This window comes from Lineus longissimus, chromosome 2 (genome assembly GCF_910592395.1).
Source record: "Lineus longissimus chromosome 2, tnLinLong1.2, whole genome shotgun sequence".
Taxonomy (NCBI): domain Eukaryota; kingdom Metazoa; phylum Nemertea; class Pilidiophora; order Heteronemertea; family Lineidae; genus Lineus; species Lineus longissimus.
Genome location: NC_088309.1, coordinates 6690982 through 6716358, shown reverse-complemented (window position 1 = coordinate 6716358; position 25377 = coordinate 6690982). Strand labels below are relative to the sequence as shown.

General features: G+C 39.6%; 2 protein-coding genes across 3 annotated transcripts in view; one reads left to right on the top strand and one right to left on the bottom strand.

The window, feature by feature from the left end:
• Positions 1-25377, bottom strand: part of LOC135482427 (polypeptide N-acetylgalactosaminyltransferase 13-like) — a 39823-nt gene that overhangs the window by 9698 nt on the left and 4748 nt on the right. The window lies entirely within an intron of this gene.
• On the top strand, positions 1661-25193 carry LOC135482426 (uncharacterized). The gene is made up of 4 exons (XM_064762398.1): positions 1661-1901; positions 18728-18874; positions 20674-20704; positions 22531-25193. The coding sequence occupies exons 1-4, from the start codon at positions 1751-1753 to the stop codon at positions 22544-22546; spliced, it is 345 nt and encodes a 114-aa protein (XP_064618468.1). The 5' UTR covers positions 1661-1750; the 3' UTR covers positions 22547-25193.

Below are 25377 nucleotides of genomic sequence, written 5' to 3'. Positions count from 1 at the left end.
TGGTGTTGCCTCAGACCGCTTTTTCAACTGGTCGATCGTTGCTTTGCGACTACCTCTTGTGCAATTCATTGGATGCAGTCCACCATGTTATGTTATGTTACTCAGATGCCTGCTCACACGATGAACAGCCTGTTGAATTAACGGCTTAGATTAATAATAAAACCTAAAACATTTTAGCAACAAATTCTTGTTCATGTCCTCTAGATTGATGTAAAAATATATCTGAAAAAATATGATGATGAAATTGATTGACGGACGGTAGTGCCTGTTTCGACTTTGCCCCCACATTTCCAAGTGACCCGAGACTCTGCACCATGACAAGGGATTAGCGCAGTCAACAACTCATTCCATCAATTACCAATATGCACGGACGTGATACAAAAATATCCGAAACAGATTCAAGCTCATCAACCAGATAACGCCTTCATTAGCCAAAGACCATCGGCCTATAAAGGAAAAGTTAAGTGGCTATCGTCACTGGGGCTTGGAGTGATCAGAAGGTCCCCTCGGGGAGATTGTAGTAGAAGACAAATTGGATGCTGCGCCTTAAGATCTGATTTCTTCAGGCGCATTTTGATCGCTTGTGGCGCTTGTTTACAGACGAATGAGTAGAACTAAGATAGGTTGACCTGGTGTAAACCTTGTGGTGCTTGTCTATAGACGAATGAGGAGAACTATAATAGTTTGACCTGGTGTTCACCTTGTGGTGCTGGTTTATAGACGAATGAGGAGACCTATAACAGGTGACCTGGTGTACACCTTGCGGTGCTTGTTTATAGACACATGAGGAGAACTATAATAGTTTGACCAGGTTTATACTTCATGGTGCTTGTTTATAGACAATTAAGGAGAACTATAATATATTGACCTGCTGCACACCTTGTTGCTTGTTTGCAGGCAAATGATCCAGGAGAACTAAAATAGGGTGCCAGGAAACCTTTTGAGAAAGTCTGGCGAAGGTATAAAGATGGTTCCATATAAACCTGTGAATAACCCCTGGAAAACTATTTTTAAGAGTGAACATGCTATTTCAGAAGACACTGTTGACCTACATTTAATAGATTTAGGTCTTGCCAAAAGGCTAATCCGTGAATTCATAAATAGGCATTGCATGTACTCCATGCAAATTATTTCTAAAAATATACCGTATGATCATTCCTACATAAACAACACGAATGATGCGAGTCATATCATATATTTTTAGCAATCAGGATGAAATAGAAACAGAAGAAGGCAAGGTCATTTCAGGTACTTTTATGAAGAAACCAATTTGCCCACGATATCACATGGGCAAGTACTTATAGCCATCATTGGTCACCTTGAAGGACGCTGACGTCCAAAGAACTCTGTTTTATTTGTTCGCATCACACGGCTTCAAAGAACAGATACCACGTGCGCTTTGTTTTTAGGCAGCGCCATGTGTACAAATAATAAAATTGCATCAGAATAAGTGGTAGGCGTTTAGTTATTTTTCGAACAAGTTCAGATTGCAGCAAAGGATTGCGCTGTCGTTTGTATCTGTTACCATGTCAACAAAGCCAACCTGCGATACGTGTAGTTACTCTGAAAGCGTGGGCGTCTCACTCTGACCCCAGGAATCACCACGCAAGACGTCATCTCGCAATTTGAATCTAACCAATCAGCCACGCGCTTCTCCACATAATGCCTGGTGGACGGTTTGAATGAAAGTTTACTGCGTGTTGGTTTCGCGGCATACGGATACAGAATCGTAGAGCAGCTGAGCACACTGATGGAGATGAACGGCACGACGATCTTAGGAGCTTTGCTAGCGGTGTTAGCTACCTTCGTGTTGAGTACGGAGGGCGTACCCTTCACTCGGACACTTTCGGATGATGAACTTGAACATTTAGGAAATTACTTAAATTCAATAAGTCCAAAAGGTAGGCACTTTTGCTCTGTTCTATTTTTGTTTAATTGCAAACATTTGGTCTGAGTAAAGAAAATCATTGAGAATCCCCTTCACCACTTCTTAATTTTGTCTCAGTGTCTTCTCTTACTAGCTTTCTTGTAGTTTTTATTTCGCTAACAAGGCAACCCGCTTTAAAACAAAAGTTCGATTCGGGCAAGAAATGAAATATCACACATTTACCCCGAGATCAAAGCTGGCTATCAGGAGACTGGACTAGACGATAAATTAAAGGCGCGTACCATATCCTGCCCCGATAACGTAAGATTTATGGTGGAAAGTGCGATATAAAAGGGACGGCTGATGCATGAACTAAAGATTTGTTTGTGCACGTGAAGCCACTTCAGGAGACGGTTTGGTTGTTCTGGAGACCTATTAAATTCAGCTTTTGGTTTGCCATGTTTTTCTTTCAGCTATCATTTCGTTCCTGGGGTGAAAAAAAACAAGGCAAAAATTGCATTTCCCGATAAACATATTTATTTCCCAAAATATCGTCGATGGTTGGCCAATAAATTTCAATTACCGTACGGGGGGGGGGACAAAATTACGTGTTTGCCATCAAGTTCGCCATTAATATCACCAGTAGGTTTTAGCATAACCCGATGACATTCATTAAATGCGCAACTTGTAAGCTTATACCTTCTTTGCCAACGCAAAGATGACGACCTGCCAGCCGATCATGTTAGATCATTAGGTAATTGTCCGATTGAGAGGGCGAAATCATTATTATACAGCAGTTGCACGATTATTTGCCCATTTACTGGGGCAGCAACCACGCTGATCGTGACTTTTCACGCGGGACAACAGCGTTCTTGGTATCACCTGAGCAGTCGTCAACTGCTTGTTATGTCATCACGGTGAAGAGTTCACCCTTTATTAGCCCAGGAGCTAGTTAACGATTGATTCTGGTATCTTCAGCGCTGTATTAAGGTACCGTACGTTGCATATCTTCGCCAAACCGATTTGAATTAAAAGTTCAAAGTAAAAGTGAAAACGTGCTATTTTCAAATCGCCATAATTGGCCAGCCAGCAACTCGATGATAAGAATCAAGGTGTACGGCTATAGCTAGCTTTTATATTCTCCTGTAATCTAGCCTGGGTGTCACTGATAAGAGACTTGACAGCCAAGTTCCATTAAAAAACATACATTGCATCAAGAATTTCTTTTTGCTTATGATAAACAAGCGCTGTCATTCTACATGCTACATTACTGCCAGAACAATCATACCCGTTTTAATTTTTGTCCGGTTCCCCGTTATCACTCAGAGTCAATCAGTAGTTTGATGCCCAGGAGATTGGTCGATGAAATGTCAATATTGCCTATTGTCATATGGCACGTAGACTGCAAACAGTTCGACGGATCACTATGTCACATCCTCTTAAGTGACCCTATACAGTCGCTGTCCGAAATTAATGTCCACCTCAGTTCGGGCAGCGGAGCGCACAAAAAGGTTAAAGACTTTCTTCGTTCGTTCAAAGATTTTTTAGCTAGAATTTTGAAATTTTCTAATTTTGTAAATATGCACTGAATATAAACAGCAATACCGCTGTGTAGACAGATATACGAATACAATAAATACCAAGTTTTAGCGATTTTGCATGCACTACGGCATTGTGTATTTCGTTGTTCCTGAGCGACCAGGTAATATCGTGAACGCGAATGTTGTAAACCCCTTTAATGTGAATCCGGGCTAGTTATCAACCCCGAAAGGTATTTTGAAAAATGAATTTGGAAGTGACACTCGGTTTTTAAATCCCCTTACTTGAAGTCATATTGCGTGACCCCAGGAATTTTATAATTTGGTGCAATCAGGAAAGTCTGTTTGTTAGTGCTGAAGCAGGAAAAAAGGTTGACAAAATACGAAAGTTTTTAGAAATCCAAACTGGTACTTTTTGTGTATAAATCGATGGGGCACTTACTTGAGAAGCGTACTATACCGCTCGCGTTACTCAGTGGAATTGATGGATGAGAAAATCATAAAGAGCATTTGTGGCAAATATCATGTTCATAAATGCAGGAGCACGCATCCTCTAGTACTGTCATCAATATGAATTATTAAGGTGATTTCTTAGATACGAAAATTATCTCAAACTGCATCTCACTATTTTTAACCTAAGTGGGGTCGTGACACCTTTTAGAATCAAAAATATTCAGCGATCGTCTACATAAAGCGTCTAAACACTTGGGATTGCCCGAAAACGTATGTTTTTTAAACCTACTAATATAGCATGCACAGTGATAATCTTCCAAGTTTCCGGCTTTGGTCGGCCCTTTAAAAAAAAATTATTGAATGGAGGTCAATATTGCATGGGCCACTAACTGCAGATACGGAATGACATCATCGGAACTGTTTAAAGTTGCTGGGTCAGTTATGACATAACTTCGGGTTGGGCAGTTGGGTGATGAACATTTGATGCAATGGCGAAGTAACCAAATCAGGACGATTTCAGCAGAGCCTTTGATTGATGGTATGCTAGGAATGATACCGAGGCCTGATGTGGGAGGATGGATGTTACTCACCAGGCCGAGGGTAACCCGCCACTCACCACAAAGCCATTTTGTTGACAAGAACGCCGTAAACCCAACTGGATTACGCTCGGGCTCTCATCCCCCGCCAGACATTGAAATCGGAGCCCTCTCTCTTTCGATGATTTCCTTTGGGTGCAGCTGACTCCTAATCTGACAGATAGCCTAGTTGTTACTTTCATTTCCTCATCAGATTTCTCGGGATGGACTCAATGGCTTATTTCTACTGGTAATTGACTTTAAAGTTGCACACAGACAGACGGGGGAAGATAAGCGTGATTATGCCGTCACGTTGATGCCACAAAGAATGGGAAACACCGATACGGTTATCGAATTGTCGACGGTATCCGTATACATGGACGTGACGGAGGCAGATAGCTAAAAGCTTTTTTGCTATATTTTCTATATAGCAATACTATGTTATTTGTCTGATTCCAGTACAACAGTTTGTCGTCACCGACTCACCGCTTTCACAGGCTTCGTTGACAAGTACCATTGCCGAGCCAGTAAATAGTACCGAAATTAATCTAGCGCCTATGACAGCCAAGTGGTTTCTCGCTTTTGCGGTTGTAGACTGTGGAAAGTAACACTGATGAGCACTTCATAACATCCACGACACGCCTCGAACCGCGGTGTCCGATGACGATGAATGACCAGGCCCCAACTCCTATTTCACTCTTGATTTTCTTGATTCCTCAATGAACATTCAAACACGTTGAAAGATTTCGGGGGTATATATAACTCTATATAGTATGCTTAAGATGATTATTGCGTACAAATTAAAAAGTGCGCAGTTGAATACCAATTGATTTTAATGCAGATGATCTGTCATCCGAAATTAGCATCATCGTTAGTCACTTCGAATGGCCTTGTAAAATTACACTGGAGGGACAGAATGGGGTAGAAACGTCCTTCCAACCAGCGGCACAATTATCACTAAAGCGGAGGCGCATTTAACGTCTCTTGTGAATTGGCGCGATTTGCCCGTATCTCAATTACTGGCGGCGCATCTCGAGCATCTCGGGTCTTTAGCGATCGATACAGAGTACATATAATTGATGAAATTAATGGATCTGACCTGATCTGTGTTGATACCTATAATGCCTGAATGGTTCCTGATACACTTATTGATAGATATCAAGTAGGGAGCGAGGTGATTTGAAATGAATTGCATCAATCTGCAGAGCCATAACAATATATTCGGCAACTTTGACTCCCGTGGTATTCCAGATGTCTACTGCAATTGGTGTCTGGATATTGTTGACTGGATGGATACTACCAGGCTTTACACTAGAGAATATATGGAAGTATCAAACTCAATTACGTGGATCTGTCAATTATGTTAGGCCCCTAAATATGATGGATTACTGCGGGAAAATGGCCACAATGTCATCGCGCAGCCTCTGCTCTCGCACACGAAGGCGACCAGGAGTCATCCTTCGAATGACCTTGTTTAATACTGCATCCATTGATCGCATTTTCCTGGTATGGGCGTTGGTCGTTCTGCTACCATCGGACATTGTCTTTGGCTTTGCTCGACAGCGGAGTCTTCTTCGTCCAGTGGATCCACGTGTCAGCATAGTTGGAATCACCAGTAACCATGGAAAGAACACGTCGAAACTGGCTGTTAACCAGAAACAATGTTGCATAAAGTATATTCGTTTATGTAATACTATCATAGTCAAAATTAGTTGCTAAATTTATCTCAGTCGGCAGTATTACCGTGAGATACTGTATTCGTTGCAAACAAATGGCAAAGTTATCGTCGTTTCTCAACTTTGACAAGTGCTTAGCGAAATTTAAACATGTCCAAACAAAACGATTTAGCTTTACACATTACTCATAAAGTATGATTGATCACTGAAATTGTTAATTATCACCACAAAATTATTCCATCTGCCTACGTAGAAGGGGACACTTTATCCATTTGTCAAACATCGAGCATTGATAGCAGAAGTGGGGGCAGAAAAGTGACAAATAGCTACATGTGTACGCTATTAGAACAACCCGAAGTCAATTGAAGGAGTCCCATTGTCTTAATTATCAATTCGGACGTCCTCAACTGTAGCATTCTTCCAAAATAAAGAAGGCTGCATGGTATCATAAATCAAAATACTGGGTACCATCATAAATTAAATTGATGGTGCCAACAAATTTTGTCTTGTAACCATTCTTTCCACATTTAACAGAAATTAATTGAAGGTTCAGTGTAAAATTCCTATTTTTTACGAGCGTTTCTTGAAAGATTGTGATTCCTGGATATCAGTTTCCTGATATGAATCTAGGTACTCCAAAGTCTGATAAGGAATTGGCCAATTACGACGACATTCCTGATCGTAAGCAATCAACACCCGCGGAAGTGGGGTTGCTCATTAAGCGATAAATTAAAATTTCACATGAAAGAGTGACTTATAATTGCCTTCATAACTGGTGGGTACTTGTAAAAGGAGTGTGATATATGTTCATCACCTAGTATAGTTCATTACAGTGTGCATGTGGTCACATGGTAGTTCATTATAGTGTACATGTAGTCGCAAGGTACTGTTACAATGAAGTTTAACCATCAGGCAGAGGACAGCTGACGATGTTGAATTCCTGCGGAGTTGAACATCTTATCATGGTCATTTCCCCACAAGTTAACCATCACTGACCACCAAACATGTTCAGATGAAACCATCTTGTTTGAAATGGAGATGGCTATTACACGGACAGAAAAAATGTCTCCCTTCAAAGGCATTTTTCGCTTTGATCTAATGGTTTGTTCGGTGTTTTTCTTTCTCCCCGGGAGATTGAGCGTCTACTCTTTTCTGTTATCCATTACCTAGGATTACATCCTGCAGACAACATTGCTGGAGAAAAAAGAAGTAAATGCCTGCGGTTTCACATCCCTCGATACGGTAAACAAAGATGGAAAGGGCTACAAACCCATAAGTAACCTAGTCGATGCTTTCCGGCGTATAGGATGGGTTGCGCGTCTTTGATTCGAAAGGGGAGAAAGCTAAAAAGCAGTGGTTGGAGTGAGGTAAAGGATTGTTTGAGGAAGATCGGAAAAAGCTTTTGCGTAAACTACAATCCTGCGATAGTTTCATTGCATAAGGTGTAAAAACAATCGTTTGTGATACGCGTCGGTAGGATTGCGTTAGTAACAAGAGTAAATTAAATGGCGGTGCTAGCCTGATGTTGGTATAGTTTGCCTTACCAGGTCATTACACACACTACATTAGCAGCGAAAGAAGAGATAGCATTGTTCAAATATTAACCGCAAACAGAGCATTATCAACCAAATCAATACAACCTTCCTGTAATTTTGAAATATATCCGCAGATCCAACTGTTTTATAAACGGTAAGTGTTTGCCGTTAACCCCAATACAATATTTTCGCTCGCTTATGGATTTTTGGTTGAATTCAAATTGGAAAAAGGCCACATTCTTTGATGTTGGGCACAAAATAACACACATCAATGCCCCTTTTTATTGCGCTATTCATTTGAAAACTTATCACATATTTCATCTTCGAACAGTTATGAACTCAAACCCGCAGATTTGCTAAAGAAGGTCTGAAGCTGCATGCATTACTTCAAGCACCTTTCATTTCAGTATTTACCAGTTTCGATTTTCTACTTTGAAACTGAATCCCTTTTCCGTTCCTGTGTTTCTAGCACCGCAAATTAAAGAATAATAGCGACATATAACATATCCACTCTACGCAACTTCAAAGTAGCACCTGCCGTTTTGAAAGCTTTAGTTAAGCATAACACGAGAGCGCTTTTAACAAATTTGTTTTTTTACACTGTTGATAATGGTTGATGATTGTTTTCAAAGCGTCGGATGGGCCTATTTGTGGTTTTTGCACCACGGCTTATATCTAGATCCCGTTGTGATCCATCTTTCTACTTAAACCGCGTGTGGAAAAAACATCAACAACGAACATCAACCCTTTAAACGTTGACACATCAAGTAGCTCTGTGAACAGGTGTCAGTCTAATTATATTCACATTCGTCACTGCATCCAAAAATGGGTAAGGAGATGCACAGTCACGATTCAGCACCAAGTCTTTTTTTGTTATCGTTGCGGCAATGCAACGGGGACGGAAATGGAAGTTGATTGAGCGAGATGAATGTGCAACCAGTCATTGCTTAAGTGTTTCATTAGGGGCATGGGATTTTTCGTCCTTTCCTTTATTCTCAAGATGTTATTCCGAAACAAAGACACGACACCACCATGCGAAAACCTTGTGTTAACCAAACTGAGCGTAGCCACGAGGGAGAAAAAGCCGGTACATGTACATGCAATTGAAAGCTTCATGTGATGGCGCTGTTAAATCATAAAAAGAACGAAGGCAGCATCCTCGAGGAACACTGGGCGGCACCCACGCTTCGCCACGTAAAATTCTATATTTGACCAGTCAATAAGAGAATGGAGAAAAAACACAGAAGTAAGACCATGTGATAAAGGCCAACTCAACGATAAGGTCATTAATAAATGTGACAAACTCTACTTGATCATTACAAATAGGTATCATCTCTCCGATTATTTTGCAACAAGTAAGAGATAAGAGACAGCGCAAACCTTGATAAAGATACGTGAATTGGTCTATTATTGACTGACGTCTTTATTTGAAGTTAGACTCTGTAGGCAAACTCAGTTGACTGATTCACTTTACTTCGTTTCTTTGTCCGCTGATAATCATTTAACCGTCTACAATATGTATAGTAACGGTAACTAGCCGAGAGAGTTATTCTCTTTGAACGTACTGTTAGTTCTTTGTGTAATTAGGAAGATGATCTTTTACAGTCTGGTCACAAAGTATGGCGCCGTTTGAGATGATTCACCGGGACACGAAAACAATGAAAACTTTCGACCGAGGTTACACCCGCCCAACGGACACTGCCGTGCATTTCCCGGGGGAATTACATGTACACGAAGTATTCTACTAAATAAAGATTCACCCCGATCGTAATATACACAAGAAAGTTCAATCTGTTTACTGGGTAAATGTTCACTGCTAAACATGTCAACAGTTGAATCTTGAGGCCATGGTCAAGGCCATTTCCTATAAGCATGATTGATCGTATATCACCGAGAATTTGGAAGTTCAATCATCATCTAGTCTCAACCACTGCTTGATTTATATTCTACATCTTACAGTTTCACCGTTTAGCATAACTGATCATGCTGTTCACGTCCGATCTCGCAACATGACGTGAGAAGACTGATGTCATTGGACCAGAACAACTCCAGTCCTGAAGAAGCCGTTGTGGACACTAGCGAAATTGTAGACACTGAGCAATGAACATTTATCCTGTGAACATATTGAACTTTTCAGTCTGTTTTCAAAACCTTTCAACCAATTTCTTTTAGGAGGAATCGGGGAAAACGTCAAGACAAGTCGGGGATAAAATAAAATAACATGTTTCCTACTTCGTCGCTCGGAGCTCTCGTAAGGTTTGCAAACCTGCTCATTATCTAATCCAAACTGGCTCGATTTTTTTCATATGGAACTAACTTACGGCTTAATGTGCTCTTTAACTCTGAATGTTGATCTTTTAATTGATTAATGACAGATGCAGTCCTTATCAATTAACTTCAGATTGTAGCTGTATCCTTCAATATGATTGTTCCTGGTCATATCAACAACATTTAGAATTTAAGGCGTCCGATGTCTTTGAAGGTTTCGTCTTAACAATGATAGATGGGGTTTATCAGTCAGTTTAACCAAACGATTATACTAAGAGCATTATGGTATAAGTGATTGCATTTGCGATATTGCAACTTGGAGAAAACAAATAGCCTGGTAGTGACCTTTCTGGGTTATCTGGACAACCTTCGGACTGGCAAATGCTGCCTTGATAAAGAGGTGGCCTGATGAGAGGGCTGAAATGAGTGGAAATGAATTATTTGGGACCTAAAGCAGTGTCTCTAATAGAGAAGGTGTCCTACTAACCGAGGAGTTAATTTGATACGCGTAGTTCGATAAGTTTTTGAATATTACCATTGGTATCTCATTCGTATCAATGCAACTCTTCCTACAAAGCTTCTTAAAAAAACAGTTCTGTAATAAAAGCCAGCGCGTCTTTGATCTTAAGTCATCTGGCCCGCTGCTGAATGCTCGGCTGCAGACAATGCCTCATACTGAACTTCCAGCGGTATTGCCTCCGTAGCCTCCGCCCGCGTTGTCTGGAAGCTGAGCAATGTCAATACATTGAGGGTCAAGATGACAATGCCTTGGATTGTATGATGTGGCGACGATAAGACATTATATTTGAAGTAACTTCAGAACACACACCTTCGCTTTGCCCTTTTATTTCTGGGACACAACAAAGCATCACCATTTCGGTTGATGATCGCTTGCCGCTCCTTTCGACTTTCTTCTGTCAAATGTAGTTTTGTTTCTTATCTTTGTGTTAGAAAGGACGGTGACAGCAGGGCACACCAGATTTAAAGCGGACCAAGAAAGGTTGTTGACACCTGCACTCAGAGGAGGCCGAAATGTCATGCTTTGCAGCACATAGCAGAAATGTTTCTTAAGTTTAGGGGGTGCATATTTGCGTGGCCGATAAACCTTTAAAAGTTTTTCAGAAGCTTAAAAACCTTCAGTTCAAAGAGTGTGCCTCAACGGCTTGCCATCCCACGAAACTTTCAAAGCTCTCTCAAGCTTTAGCGCACATCTTCGGTGTTATCATAGCCCCATGGCTGTTACTTCTTCACGTCGTCACAAAATAAGCTTTTTGACTGGGTTTAAAGGAAATTATGAGTTCATCAACTTTCTAGAGTATCACTCCACCAGTGATCAGGAAACGAACAATTATATTAATCCGGTATTTTGGTTTAATCAACCATTTGTTCCTCACCTATCCTCCAATGAAAGACGGTTAATGATCTAAAGGTATGGCTTAAGGTGTCGGTAATACTATACACCACACCCTAGGCTGTAACATTAGAACCTGTAAGCCACCGGTTCGCCGGAGCTACGCTGGTAATCGACCACGCGCCAGGGGTCGTCAGGAAAGCTATAACCCCTCCCAGTCGAAATCTGTAATCGATGAATACTTAACGGTTCAGAGCGATTATGTCACTGGCTGACAGATTTCCTGCTAAAAAGGTCTAAAAAATAGCTGTAGGATGAATGAATTCGATCGGAAACAAGCAATGCTTTGGAAATCGCGCTGACACATCTTCACCTGCACTCACTTAATAGTGTTTACACGACCCATGTACCTTTACTTCAGTCTGAAATCGTTTCAGTTTGCCTAAAATGACAACTACAAACAAAATAACTGAATGATGAGGCATGAAGTCGACCTCTCAAAGACCCACCTACGCTTCTCCCCAATCAAGAAAGAAAGGACTAGCTCGTTTTCGCAATTCTTCCCAAGCCATGATTGTGATGATCTAGGTAACATGATCAGCGATCTCATCATCCTATCAGGGACTAAGGACACTAGCAACATGATGAGATCATCCATTAGTAGGCAGCTGTTAGTCTGTTCTGAATGCAAGAGGTCCAAATGTCTCTCATGGCTGACCGGAAGGTGCACCAGTCCTATAGCTGGTGCTGCGCGAAACATTTCTTTCCCCTTCTAGGCTCGGTGCATATTGTGTTGATTAGAGAACGTGCATTGAACGCAGCAGTAAGATGGGTGGATGTATAGTGCGTCAGTGCATTTCTATAGTTTCGTAAAGATAACTTAAATATTTTTTCAGTGATAAGAGTCCTCCCCATTTCTGCAATAGACTAAGTAGCACAGAAAAAAATCCACGCTAAGATAAGATACTGATTTTATGGGTTCTGAAATTGGATTTGAATGAAATATTTAATTTTGATATACTAGTAAAATTTAAGTGATTTCAAGTGTAAAGTACTCAGCAAACGTCAGAGTAAAGTGTACATGTACTATAAAGCTAATACAGGTAGTGTCTGCAACGGCGACAAACGCGCCGGAAACCGTTCGACCAAAGAAATTGAATTCACGCGAAAACGTTTAGTTAGTAACGGACAGTTCCTTCAATTAATAAGACTGGTGTAAAAAAGTAACGAAATAAACCTGAATTAAAGAAAAATCATTTCGTTTCCTTCGAGACGGAATTCCGTCCATTCAGTTCGCTTTGCCCATTGTCCCATAATGGGAAGAGAAATCCCTGTCGTCTTCGTCGACTGCCAGATGCTACTCTCGAAAATTGCCTATAGTAGGTCTGATTCAATTTAAATGCTCTACTGAAATGCGACTTGGCCAATTGGTATCCATTTCGCCTTATTATGCAAACATGGCTGATAGTACGTGTATGCCATTTAACCAAATCTCATTAAAGCAATCGTCTCCCGTCGAATGCTAGGAAATTCAGTCTTAACTCGATTCTTTAGTTGAATTAGACTATGTCTCTTCCTTGGCCGCAACCAATTTGTTGCAAGGCAACCACACGATATCCTACTCATCAGTACGTCGTACAAGGGGGTTGGGAAAAGGTTGTTACTTTAAGGAAAGTGAGCCGTATCAAGTGAGCGAAGGCTTCATCACTGAAACATCAGCGGCTAATTCGTCGATTTATGTAATCCAAAACACGAAACATGTTGAAGACGTCGCGCTAACCTTTTGTATGGCATACCGTTGCCTGAACAACACTATATACCAATATGCCCAGGAAACGTTTTTAGTATTTTTTGTGAGGAGTGCAAGAAAGTACAATACAGTATGAATCGTGTCAACTGGTTCCTTTACATATATCACATTCGTAGTATCAACGTTACAAGCACGTAATATAATCCGAGTTGTCAATATCTGGACAAGAAAAACCTCTGCCGACTATAGCAGAAACCTTCCTTTCAATAGCAGACACCTTCGAACACCGACTTGGTCTTCGTTTGCACTATTAGTCCGATCAATGCTTGTCTCCAGTTTACCAATTGGATGCAATAGTCTGTTAAAGTAGTCCACAGTAGAAAGATGATTCGCAGAGTGCAGAAATGTGTAACATTAGTACGCTGCTTGTTCTCCAAAAAGACTTTCTTTATTTCTCAGACGAGTACAATGGGTGATATCTTATTTGTTAATAGGTTACAGTTGGAGTTGGTTACAAATAAAAGACAAACGAGGAAAACAATCAGTGGTTTCCAACTTTAGGAGAAAGGATGGTGTGATTTTTCGGCGTCAGCTGCGACAATTACAAAAAAATGATGACAATGCGTTCCGGACGAGATCAGAAAGTGAATCTCTGATAACTCGAATGCTGCTGCATGAAGACAGAAATCGGAAAAATGTAATCGGAAAAAGTGTCAGCAGTATTATCTAATGATGCTTTAGATCTTCTTCTTGTAAATAAGTTTTGTTTATTGGAAAATCACAACGTCGTGTAGATATTACAGAGGATGTCCTCAAGTGTCATCTGATAGCCTCCTTCTCGCTTTTAGCAAATAGGGAGGATAATATTTCTCGTCAATGTGTTTGCCAAAAATGCTAAATCTCGATCCATATGAGTAACTGAGAATATTTTTGCCAGTTGTGTACTGAAGAATTGACTATTAGTACTTGCTGCTGACCTAGGCCGTCACTTGATCTTACATATAGCTATAACATGTTGTCGATACTGACATTTCTCACAGGTTGAAATCTGAATAAACGTGTATCAACAAACGAGTCGATAAAAAATGACCAAGAACAATACGATACCCAGCCATATCTCGTTTGACCACCTTCTAACACAAGTTAAGCCTTATAGATACCCTTTTCGTACTACCTTTTCGGACTCCGATCCTCTCGTTTTCGTAGTAGAGACCTTAACCTCTCTTTTGTATGGTTGCAGTCGTTCAGTCGGCGAGCATGCATCGTGCTTTCAACTGTTCAACCAGTAATAATGAAAATTATAGAAGCCTGGTCGGCCGTGATGCATTATTCAACGGTTTACAGCAGTGTCATTAAATGCCAGAGTTAAATTGCCGAGAAGACACGAAATTAATGGATTTAATTCATGCGAAATAGTAAATACGGGAGAGTCCGAGACCAGTGTGTAGGTCGAAACGGAACCGCGTACCCTTTACGACCAGTGTGTTTATTAGTCCGATTTTGACTTTCCATTTTTTTTACAATTTGATGATGGAAACTACTTTTGTAGAGTGGAAGGTGACTTGGCAGCCGAGAGCTTGGCAACAATGCCCTTACTTAACAATTCTGTTTGTCCTGCAGTATCTATGGTTGCCAATGACAGCGGATGACAGTTCTGTACGATGAGGCTGATCCCCCAAACCTTGAGGCCTTAATTGTTGCCACTACGTCAAGTAGCCAGCAAATATAGCAATCTTTGGGGTAATTTAAACACCATTAGGAGCTCTGGTTGAGGCGATCAGCATAAGGATTGGAACGTGGTGAGAAATTGTTCTTCCTGCTTGGGTAATCAGCCCTATTCATTTTCAATGGGGTCATACTTGGAGAGCGGTATCATCACATACAAATACGTATAATCTAGGTAAAAAACGCTATGGTAAAAGACCGGTAAAAATGGCTTATTTGTCCAATGCTTCGTATATATTGTATCATGAACACTAGTTTCCCAGATACAAGACCTCTTAACCAACACAAAACCTGAGCTGGAACAAGGCGCTATGACCATCGCGTAACTTTTAAAACAAACTGACTTATTTTGATATAAAGTTCCATTACTCTTAACCTTTGCAAATATGTTTCCGTTTGCCACGGTATGAACAATGATCACTGTTACGTGCCTTGTCCAGGGGCAACGAGATGGATTCGCTAAGTAAATACAACAGGGCCGTTGGATGTGTTGGTTATATTTCTAGTCCTTTTTATACGGCAATCGGTTTCTATAGGAACGAACAAATTTCCTGAGGCTTTTTAAGTAATCTTCACCTCATACGCTGCAATAATAAGTTGGTCAATTCATACTTAAACGATGTACTCCCAGATCCCCTTCTGATACAGCAAAGGTCACAATTCTAAGACCAACAAGTTGGTCGATTGTGACTGATAAAGTTGGTCGAGCCTTGGTAGAAATCAGCTGCACCCACCAGAACTAGCTGAATCAACTGGCCACTGACAAAACTGGCTTGTAAGTTGACTACTTGTAAGTTTGTCAAATGACCACTTAGGAGTTGGGTCATTTGCAGTTGACCAACCTTAAAGTTGTCAATTTACCAATTTTTGGCTAAGTTACGTTTTCAGTTAGGCGTTTACGCGTTGCCACACAACCATTATAGGCGACGACTTCCTCTTCTTTTTTCTCAACCGCAATATGTATATTATAACATTTGCAATACGCATATCACAAAATCGTTGATTGGCATTTGCCCACTACTTCAAGCCATTTTTTTAGTGGTATTATTTGCATGTTACTTTTGGTCAGCCAGCTTACCGGAAGACATAACCTGTTACGAGGAAATTGGTATATAAATCTGGGGTTATTGGTTGTCTCGCCCAACACCACGAGGGTGAATGTGCGCCGAACCGATGCGCCAACGGAGGTGTTGGGAAAATGACAGACGAGGCATCAATTTTTATTCTAAACATCTCAAACTTGATATATTTTAGGCATAATCCCGATAATCTATACTTTCGACACATTTTATTCCAACCCAAGAGTGGTTATGGCTGTCACACCAAAACCTCCGTGGTCAAAGTGAGTCTATGAGACAATCGATATAATGAAAATGAAACACTTAACCGAGCTGTTTACAATTATAAATCTCAACAATGTCACCAAAACGGATATGGGAATAAACGCAACAGGATCCAATTTGAGTGAAACCCTTAAGGCCCTGTAATTCTTAAACGTCCCGTTTTAGAGCAGGAAGATGTACCACTCCATATCCCCTTCTCATTACTTTATTTGTATGAATAATTAATGTACACATACTTAGTACCCAAACGTTCTGTTTACGAAACATTAAGGCGAAAAGGTCAGCAATCTGACGAAGTGGCTGATGTGAGAAGACGTGACCTTCTTAAATGGGCGCCAGTCGCCTCATCAGATTTTGAGTGTTCTTGCTGATAAAGGGTGATACATTATTAAAACTACGACATATCATTATTGGTTTGCTGCGTGGGAGTCTCCCATTTTCTGTTCCATCATCTTAAAGGAAGACTAGGCAGGAACAAGGTAGATAAGATTGAGTTAAACAAAATCGCCAAAGCCGGGGACTGAGTTGGTGGTCTTTTTGTGTGACTAATATGCACATTTAAGGGTTGGATTTTGTTTTGTTCAGCGATAAACATTTATGTTCCTTGTGCAAGCGTGAACAGTTTCGATATGCTGTGAGATAGGTGCGACCTCTATTTGCTATTTTGTGTAACTTAATCGTGCTTACTTGGCTGCTGCCTATTTAACCACCTTTAACTGAAAAGATACGAAATTTTATGCCAGTTTTTTGTTCTGCGTGACTGACTCGGTGGGAAACTTATGATGTTATTATTTTATATCAGTTTTTCCCTGAGCGAATCCGTATGACATTTGTAACAAAACGGATTCCGGGTTGTGGATAAGTATACCAATTTCACCCCAAGCAAACCGATTTGATATATTTCAAGTAATTAGTAGTGTAATAAGCTGCTCTCATGGTTGAAATTAGAATGCGGTAACAATGGTTTGTTACGACCATTATAGTAAATCATGCAGCGAGGTAACGAGAGAATGCACAATAAGTAAGAAAGGCGCCCACATGGAATTCAGTCATAATTGTTCCTTCGCTAGTTAATTACCTACTGGCAGCCCCGGAGAAAACAAGAGATATCAAGAGATAATACACAACATAACTGTCTTTAAGCATGATTTGTCACAAATTGATGATATTGACATTTGATAATAGCAATTCTCATCGTTTCTTGAGGACAGTGGTATATTTTTTTGTCGCTGACACGTGTTCTGGGGAAAAAAGTTGGTAATATTACATGCGCATTTGACGGTGAGAAAAAAATTGCTAAGTAGTGCCAGAAAGCGTAGGCTGTAATGAAAGAATGACATACGGTAATTAACATTACTTCATGACATTATCACACACATGATCACTTATTTGTCCTTTTCGTGTCGTTTAATAATTAACATCAAAATACGAATTTTTCTAACGTGAAGTATATACTATATTTGAAGAAATCGGGCCCGGTCACGGCGCCCGAAAATAACCCAAGGGCTCCAATGAAGAAAACCCTTTTTACTTGATTAGCAAATCTCAAACTTGAACTTGTGTTGGGTCGCAAAAGTAGATTTAAGAAAAACCGAACTTTCAAGAAATCGGCAATCAAGTTGGTTCGCACGACGGCCAATTAAGCTGACTACAGCATCATACCGCCAGCGTCAAAGGACTATACTATTGACATTTTATGTTCAGATCCCTAATATAGACCTCCTTGATTTTTGACGAGTTTGACGTAGGTATGGTTGTTTGGGTGTTCCCTTTTGTCTGACAACAACTCGTTAATTACCGCATGCCATATTCTGAACCACACTCACAATAACCATACATAATTCACTTCCTATATCCGACATCTCGTTCGACAGTGCTCGTTCGTTTGAAACCTGAATCAAATAAAGCACGAGATGAGACTCAATCAAACACAATCAATTCAAATCAAGAAGAACAGTCTCTTCCGCCAGTTTGACCAATTAATAATGCGATTCCATTTGATGTTTGGACTAATGAGTAACATTCTTGTCTCTGTCTAACCTCGTATATTGTCTCCCAGATGACGAGTCTATAGGAAACCACACAAGAATGCGGCCGAAATATCGCTTTAAGCAAGATTTAGTGGTCATGATTACAATTAATGTCACAAATTTCGTTTCATTTGGCGTTTTGGAATCGACCACTACACTCATATCAATGGACCTTTATGAAAACGGTTGTTGACCATTTATAAGCAGATACGTCCATTATAAAGATATTACGATAATACATCTTCTGACCCCTGCTTATGAGTGTATACATTCCGGCCAACATGACTTCGAAGAAGGAGTCTGTGTGATTCGAATATTGTACATGCAATTCTAAATGGCACGCACTGACTGTACAAAAACAAGAATTTGAAAGGCTGCCATATTAACAGGGTAGTCTGATGAACATGTCAGCCATCTTCCATCTACATCCCTCAAGGCGTTTGAGCTTGTTAAAAACTTCAAACATGCAAAACCGGTAGGGAATTCATACATGTAGTTGTGTTGGCTGAAAAACCAAAAGGTTTCAAGACCCTTTAAGATTGTAGAGGTGAAGAGTCAAGTTTGCTGTAACTTATGAATTCATCTTAACTCTTCATGTTCTTTGTTTTCTTTCCAGGTTCAAACGATCCATATGGTTGGGAAAAAGATTTCCTCAGTAGTGGTACCCCTCTAGATGTATACGGCGGCAACATGTGGGGCAACTTCCTCAAGGGAGTGAGAAGTGAACCGGAGTCGGAGGCCGTGCAACCCGCTATGAAACGATGTGAGTATGCAAACACTAATGCATTTTACGACACTTCTTTTAGGTTTTTCCCCACTATCACACCAGCCTGGTGTGGTCCTGTCACTTTTGTGAAAAGTGGATGATGAATCAGTCGGATAATTTCATTGCTCTGAAACCATAATCAGATGATGCAAAACGATTGTGTCACTTGTAATGGACTATAATTTCGTATGGCAAGAATCGTATCTGACAACAAATGAGGCAAAAAACGAAATAACTATACATTACGAAGATCTGTGACCAGAATTAATGAAGTTGAAAAACTGCTGCCAGAGTATAATACAAGAAAATAAGAGAACACCATTTAGATGGCAGACGATAGTGTCCAGTCGTGTGCCCATAAGCATTAAGGAAGAGTACATGGCACCACAGTATAGATGATGGAGCGTCATTCGACGAAGGTCCTCAAATGTATTCCATTAGCAGTTTCTAGGCAGCGAGTATTGGAAAAATGCGTTTTTAACAAATGAAGCCTAGTAATAAGAAATGGCTGATGTGCCGTAAGCAAATCGAGGAGTCACAGAGACACACAAAGTACATGAAAACATCCACTCCTTCTTGCTTCATGTAACAGTGAAAATCCCCCAGACGACCGTTGCGTGGTTTAACTTTTATGAGGGGCATTTTGCAGGTTTTTATTTTAGAAGTTTTCGCTAATCGCCAAGTATACATATTAAGAGGTGCTATACGTACATCGCTCAGTTGCCTAATCGGCGTAAGAGATAAAAACGGCAGCGTTAGCTCAATTAAGCGTGATTTCCATCGCTTGATTTCATTTACAATATACATGTATAAGAGTAGCAAGTACACATACTTGGTATTATTAGCGTTAGAACATAACGCCAACGTTACTGCTGACGCCAGTTGAGCAACCATAATTTAATGTTACATGAACTTACTCAACAAGTACTCTTAAAAATAAAATAATAAAATTTCAAATCATCTTTGATCCAAAAGAGATTCTGAGGACCACATCCAATTTCCGCAGGCTTGTATACTATGGCACTCGCTTCCTTTGTGAATTGAACTAACCTGCCTCATGATAAGAGTTTAATTAAACACTCCACGAAATAGTGCATCTGAGTAGAATCAAATTACATTTTTATGTCTTCTTGGAATTAATTTTGACTCATATAACATTGGTTCCTTTGAACCTAATCGTGTATTTAAAAAATTGATAAATGAGATCTTAGGTTTTGAATCAGCATTCTGGGCACTCTGATGAGTCATATATAAGTATGTAGTTCGGAAACATTGTGAACTCAATTGAGATAATAATTTTTCATTATCTCAGAAATGAATCGCTTTTTGGAGAGAAAAAATGCCTTTCATTATATAAAAAGAGACTGTGCCTTTTTTGTCCTCGAATCGTTAGATTCAAATGTTTAATACAAGTTGCCTGGGTTGTTTTAGTTCGAGGATGACTACAAGGCAGAGGTTAATGGTTCGATTGGTGGTATCAATAAGTAAAAAGCTTGTTTGACTTCAAGACAAAAAAGTCATCATTATACAAGCTAGAATAGCGTTGATGTAATGTTGCAGAGACAACTACCTGTCGCCAACATTTCTGAGCTTCAAATGAATAGGTCATACGATTATTTTTATATTTTTTTGCAAATAACGTGTAGCTTTGAATAAATAAGTCATACGATTATTTTCATCCTTTTGTAAAGTATACGCTTTAACAACCTTCTTACTTATCAAATGGTATCAACATGTTCAAGATAATCCTTGATTGCATGGCGATAACCAAATTTGGTGCTGATTATTTGCTACAGTCATACCTGGGCGTCGTAGGTTCCGTGTCAGGTACGTATACGGTCGAATCGACACACGTGACACACCTTTCTAGTTCCAAAGCATGACATTTCAAATGTTTGTGTCCTCCAATGAATGCCATGATATTTTTTTATTTTCTTATGCATCGATACAAACTGGTGAATTTCCTTTTCATTACAAAGCAATCATCATCCACCACACGGAAACTATTAGCTTGCCATGTCATGCTTGGTGACTGTACTTGCCTTAAACGCCTTATAAGGTGATTTTCAAGTCTAGACTGCAGGTCATTATTCCACTTAATCCATCCCACTTACATTATTTATAACTGCAGCGCATGTACAGGAAACGACTTTCTAAGACGCATGTACGGAAATGGACTTCTAATTACATGTGTTGCAATGTTGCACGCTTTGAATGATATACACTTTTTACCTAATGAACGTGAATGAACGTCTTTGGCAGACACGCAAATGTTACACTGCGGATGATGCATCCTGCAAATTCTTTTTTCCTTGCAATGAATTCTTCTTTTTAAATTTCTGCATGCATGGCCTGGGAAGTTTCAGACTAAAGGCTTTTCGTTCATTCTTTGTCCGCGTCATTTTTGGCTCTGGAGCGCGAACTACTGGCCGTATTTCTTTGAAATTACTTTTTATTGATCTGTGCTTTGAGACCAAACATAACTTTTAGAGTTCAGCATTTCCGTGCAGAAATGAAAAAAATCATTCCCTGAGCATTTTGAATTGTATCGAACGACCATGTGCATGTCTCCCACTAGATTGTGGCTGTTCGTGCTTCTCCAGAAAGGCGTCTGGTAGGCTGGGTAATAAAGTTTGCCTTTGTTAAGCGCTTGAGACAGTAGATGAGTTTTGATGCAGTGAAAGCGCTATATAAAAACTCATTATCATTGTTAATGTGGAAATAGCCAAGTAAACGCGCAGGCACCGAACAATCAAATGTAATGTTGACGACATCCATTGTCCTGGTTTATGAATTTTTACAATACATTAGATATACAATATAGAATGAAATCTCCAAAAGATTATGGGTTAATGCAGCCATGCCAATTTCATATAAACCATGTGATATAGATTGGTCACATACAAAGCTCTATGGACGGGAGCAAATTGAGGGGCAGTGATAGATTTAGTAGGTGAAAGTTGAAATTAATATGTCAATTGCAGTGGATACCCTGTCACCGCCAAGAACAATTTAAAATGTCGATATCGTGATGGGATTACAGAATATTCGGTATCAACAAAATAAGTGCCATGGAGAGGGCAGGGGGAACAGAAACAGAGGGAGCGATAGGAACAGAGGGATAGGGATTCAAATATTGCTATATTGAATAGACGCTTCTATGCGGGTTTTACATGTTGTTTTCTTTCAATGGTTGTACCGTAGAGGCTTCTCACGAGAAAAATGATCCATCACACACCTAGAAAACTCTCAGTGTAGCGGCCTCTTTAAAGAAAATAGGCGGGCACGATGACCAATTAATGTCATATTTCTAGTCGCTGTCTTCGACATCAAACTCAGTCTGTTGAACAAGCCAAGTCAAACATTGGGGCACCCACGGGAGTAGTCTTTGGGCCATTTGGGGATGTTTTTGAAATATATAGACCAGTGACCTAGTGACCAACTTTACAGAGGAGCGATGAGTGATAAAATTATGATGAAAGCAGGACTATCTTGACCCTTAAGGTCGATCATCCTCGGATTAGGCGACAATGGTACTAACCAAGAGATTTTAAGATTTGATAACGGTATTACAGTAGTTCCTCGCATAGACGGCGAGCTATGCGAGGAACTACTGTATGATTGACGATAATATTGTTTTCTTATCGTTTCAGCTGGAAAGCGAAGTGATTTACAGTCAATACTAGCGCGACTGATGGCGATGCGGGGAAGCAGTAACGGCCGCTACACACGATTCCGCTTCGGGACAGGAAAATAAACTCCCTTTGAAATAGTTTGCTTTGCATTCTAATTATTTTTATAAGGTTGTGCTTTGTTTATGTTGTGTTTGGATTAGAAGTCTACTTTCAGACATTTAGGGGGTTTTGTTGGACTTTCGTGTTTTGGAAAGAACGAACAATACGCTTACGAAAAAGAACTATCATCAAGGGAGTCTTCAAACATTAAGACAGTAACACGTAGTAAATATACGTGCTGAACCAAAACACTTCATGCATGGCTGAAAAATGAGTTTTCCGATTCGATATCTTATACCCAATATACGCTGCACTTCATGAAATGCCATACGATAATTCTGTTGACGTAACAAGTTGTTCCAAGGCATCTATTGTAATACTGCAATGAAATCATCTTCTGACAACACTTTCTTTTAGTCACTCTTTCTAAATCTCTGATATCCGATTTCTAAATTTAATGCTGAAAATCTTCTTAGAAGTTATATCACGTTAAGATTCTATTCATTGGAACAACAATACCGGCATATCCCTCCTTCGTTCATTTCGCATTGTTATCCACCCAAGTCCGATAAGTCGCAGCAACACTAATCGCTGCATTACTGTTGCGGGAGACACAATGAAAAAATCCGAGTGCGTTATATTCTATGGTTAAGCAGAGCAAAAACCCAAACGATGGACGTTTTTTTAGAATGGATATAGAGTTGGCAATATGATGAAAATTTAACCGTTGTAATTATAAGCAGCGAACGCATTTATCGTGGTAGCAGAAGGAAAGTACCTTCAACTAGAAGAAGGATAGGATTATAAGAAGTAATGACGCAGAATACGACAAGTACATGTAGATCCACACTGTCATACAGCTTATAAAAATGTTTGTATTACCAGAGTCTTTCAAATATTGAAAGACTCACACTGGTATTAAAATATAGGTAATGAAACTACACACAATAGTTTGTGGTCTGGTGATACTTTTTGAGGTCAATTTTCCTTAATTCAACGGTAAATGAATTTTGGTTTAATTTCTGTATGAAGTTATGAACCAAAAAATTGAAATGAAACTCATTCTTGACCATCAGATAACCCCTGAAATGTGGACAACACAAAAGAACATTCTTTCTGAACTTGCAGTTCATGAATTGAATTATGTTTGTTGATTTCATCATTGTTTGAATTTAAACATTCATATTAAAATTTTCATTACATAAACGGCGTATCAAGTTGTTCTTCTCTTGATGTCACTATGACAGATTTAATGTGTGGATGTTGGTTATCTTACATGTACAACAGGTGTGGATTCCTGTACACTGAGAATGGATGGACTCCTACAGGAAGCACTAAAAACGTGTATAGATTATCATTGGCTTATCATACACCGAGAAAAGGTATGAATATCATACAACCACAGGTATATATGACTTCGTACACTTAGAACAGAAAGGACCAGTAATATCCCATCCTGAGATCTGGCTTTTTTCTCCTACATGTACGTCATATACACCGAGGGGCAGTATACTGATGACAGCCAATGGTTTTGCCAAGATGGCGATAGTATATGCAACTCAGCTATCGACAACCTCACTCTGAGCGAAAATCAAGGCTATAGAGTGAAAGAAAGAAAACACCCGCATCTGGAAATTTATCACATTCCAATAATCAGTCCAAAGAGAGAAATGACTTTGAATATTGCATGATATTTGGTAGTACAGGGCGATATTATTACAGAGAGTATCAGATTTCACTCAAAAATATATAATTCTCAAAGGTTTTTGATTCGAAGATGAAACGTATTACGATTGCATCGTTTTTCGGTTTCGCAGTGCTTATTGAAAGAAATGTGAGTGGTGAAAAGTGAGTTGTGCACTCGGTTTAACATCGATGCGTGATATAAATGCGTTTACAAATAAAAATTATCTGCACTTTATGCAATGGGTTCTTCTAGATGCAAACTGAAGTTAAGGTATTACACCATACTAGCTGCAGCGTTATACACGTATAAAGTTTCATCGCACATTATAATTATTGTCTCGCGGCATTCCATACTGTTTGGTCTCGACCAGCGAGGACAGCGACACAGAATCTTGGTCACGATATTCAATTTTCCAGGTGAGTTATTCTACTTAATGAACGAATATCATCTCAATTTGAGATGAACTATCTAATCAAATATTTTCTCTGAAGTGATATTCTTAGGCTCACTTTTTATTCACGTGCGTTATCATTGACGTGATGTCGAGATGAGACATTTGCAGCATCTAAATTTGACTGTAAAAATTTATGACACTTCATGTATTTATGACTTTTTAAAAGTAGCGAACAACATTTGTCAGAAACTTGACATTTCCGTTTATAGCCGATGGCGTAGATAATATTTCCATTTGCGACGAATAGTATAGGTTTTATAAAACCAGCTCGCAAACTGATGATGATCGGTAATGTTCTTAAGCGCATATTTATCACATTGTCACATGTAACAGTGAACATTGGTTTTTACGATACGAAATATGTAAACACTCATTTAAAAAAAACTAAATGTACCTTTAGATATTCTCAAGCTTTTGAATACAATGTAGCAAACTTGTAAATGTATAATTTAAACTTTTCTTGGCGTTTTCATCTGGTTTAGAGCAGACGAGCTGTTCCAGTCGGAAACACAAATGTTGTACTACTGGCAGTGGCACCTCCCCCCCCCCGTATCTTTCTTATTGGTATTCATTCTTCAAAGGCCGTTGGCATCAGGGCCGATTGTATGACGAACACGATACATGG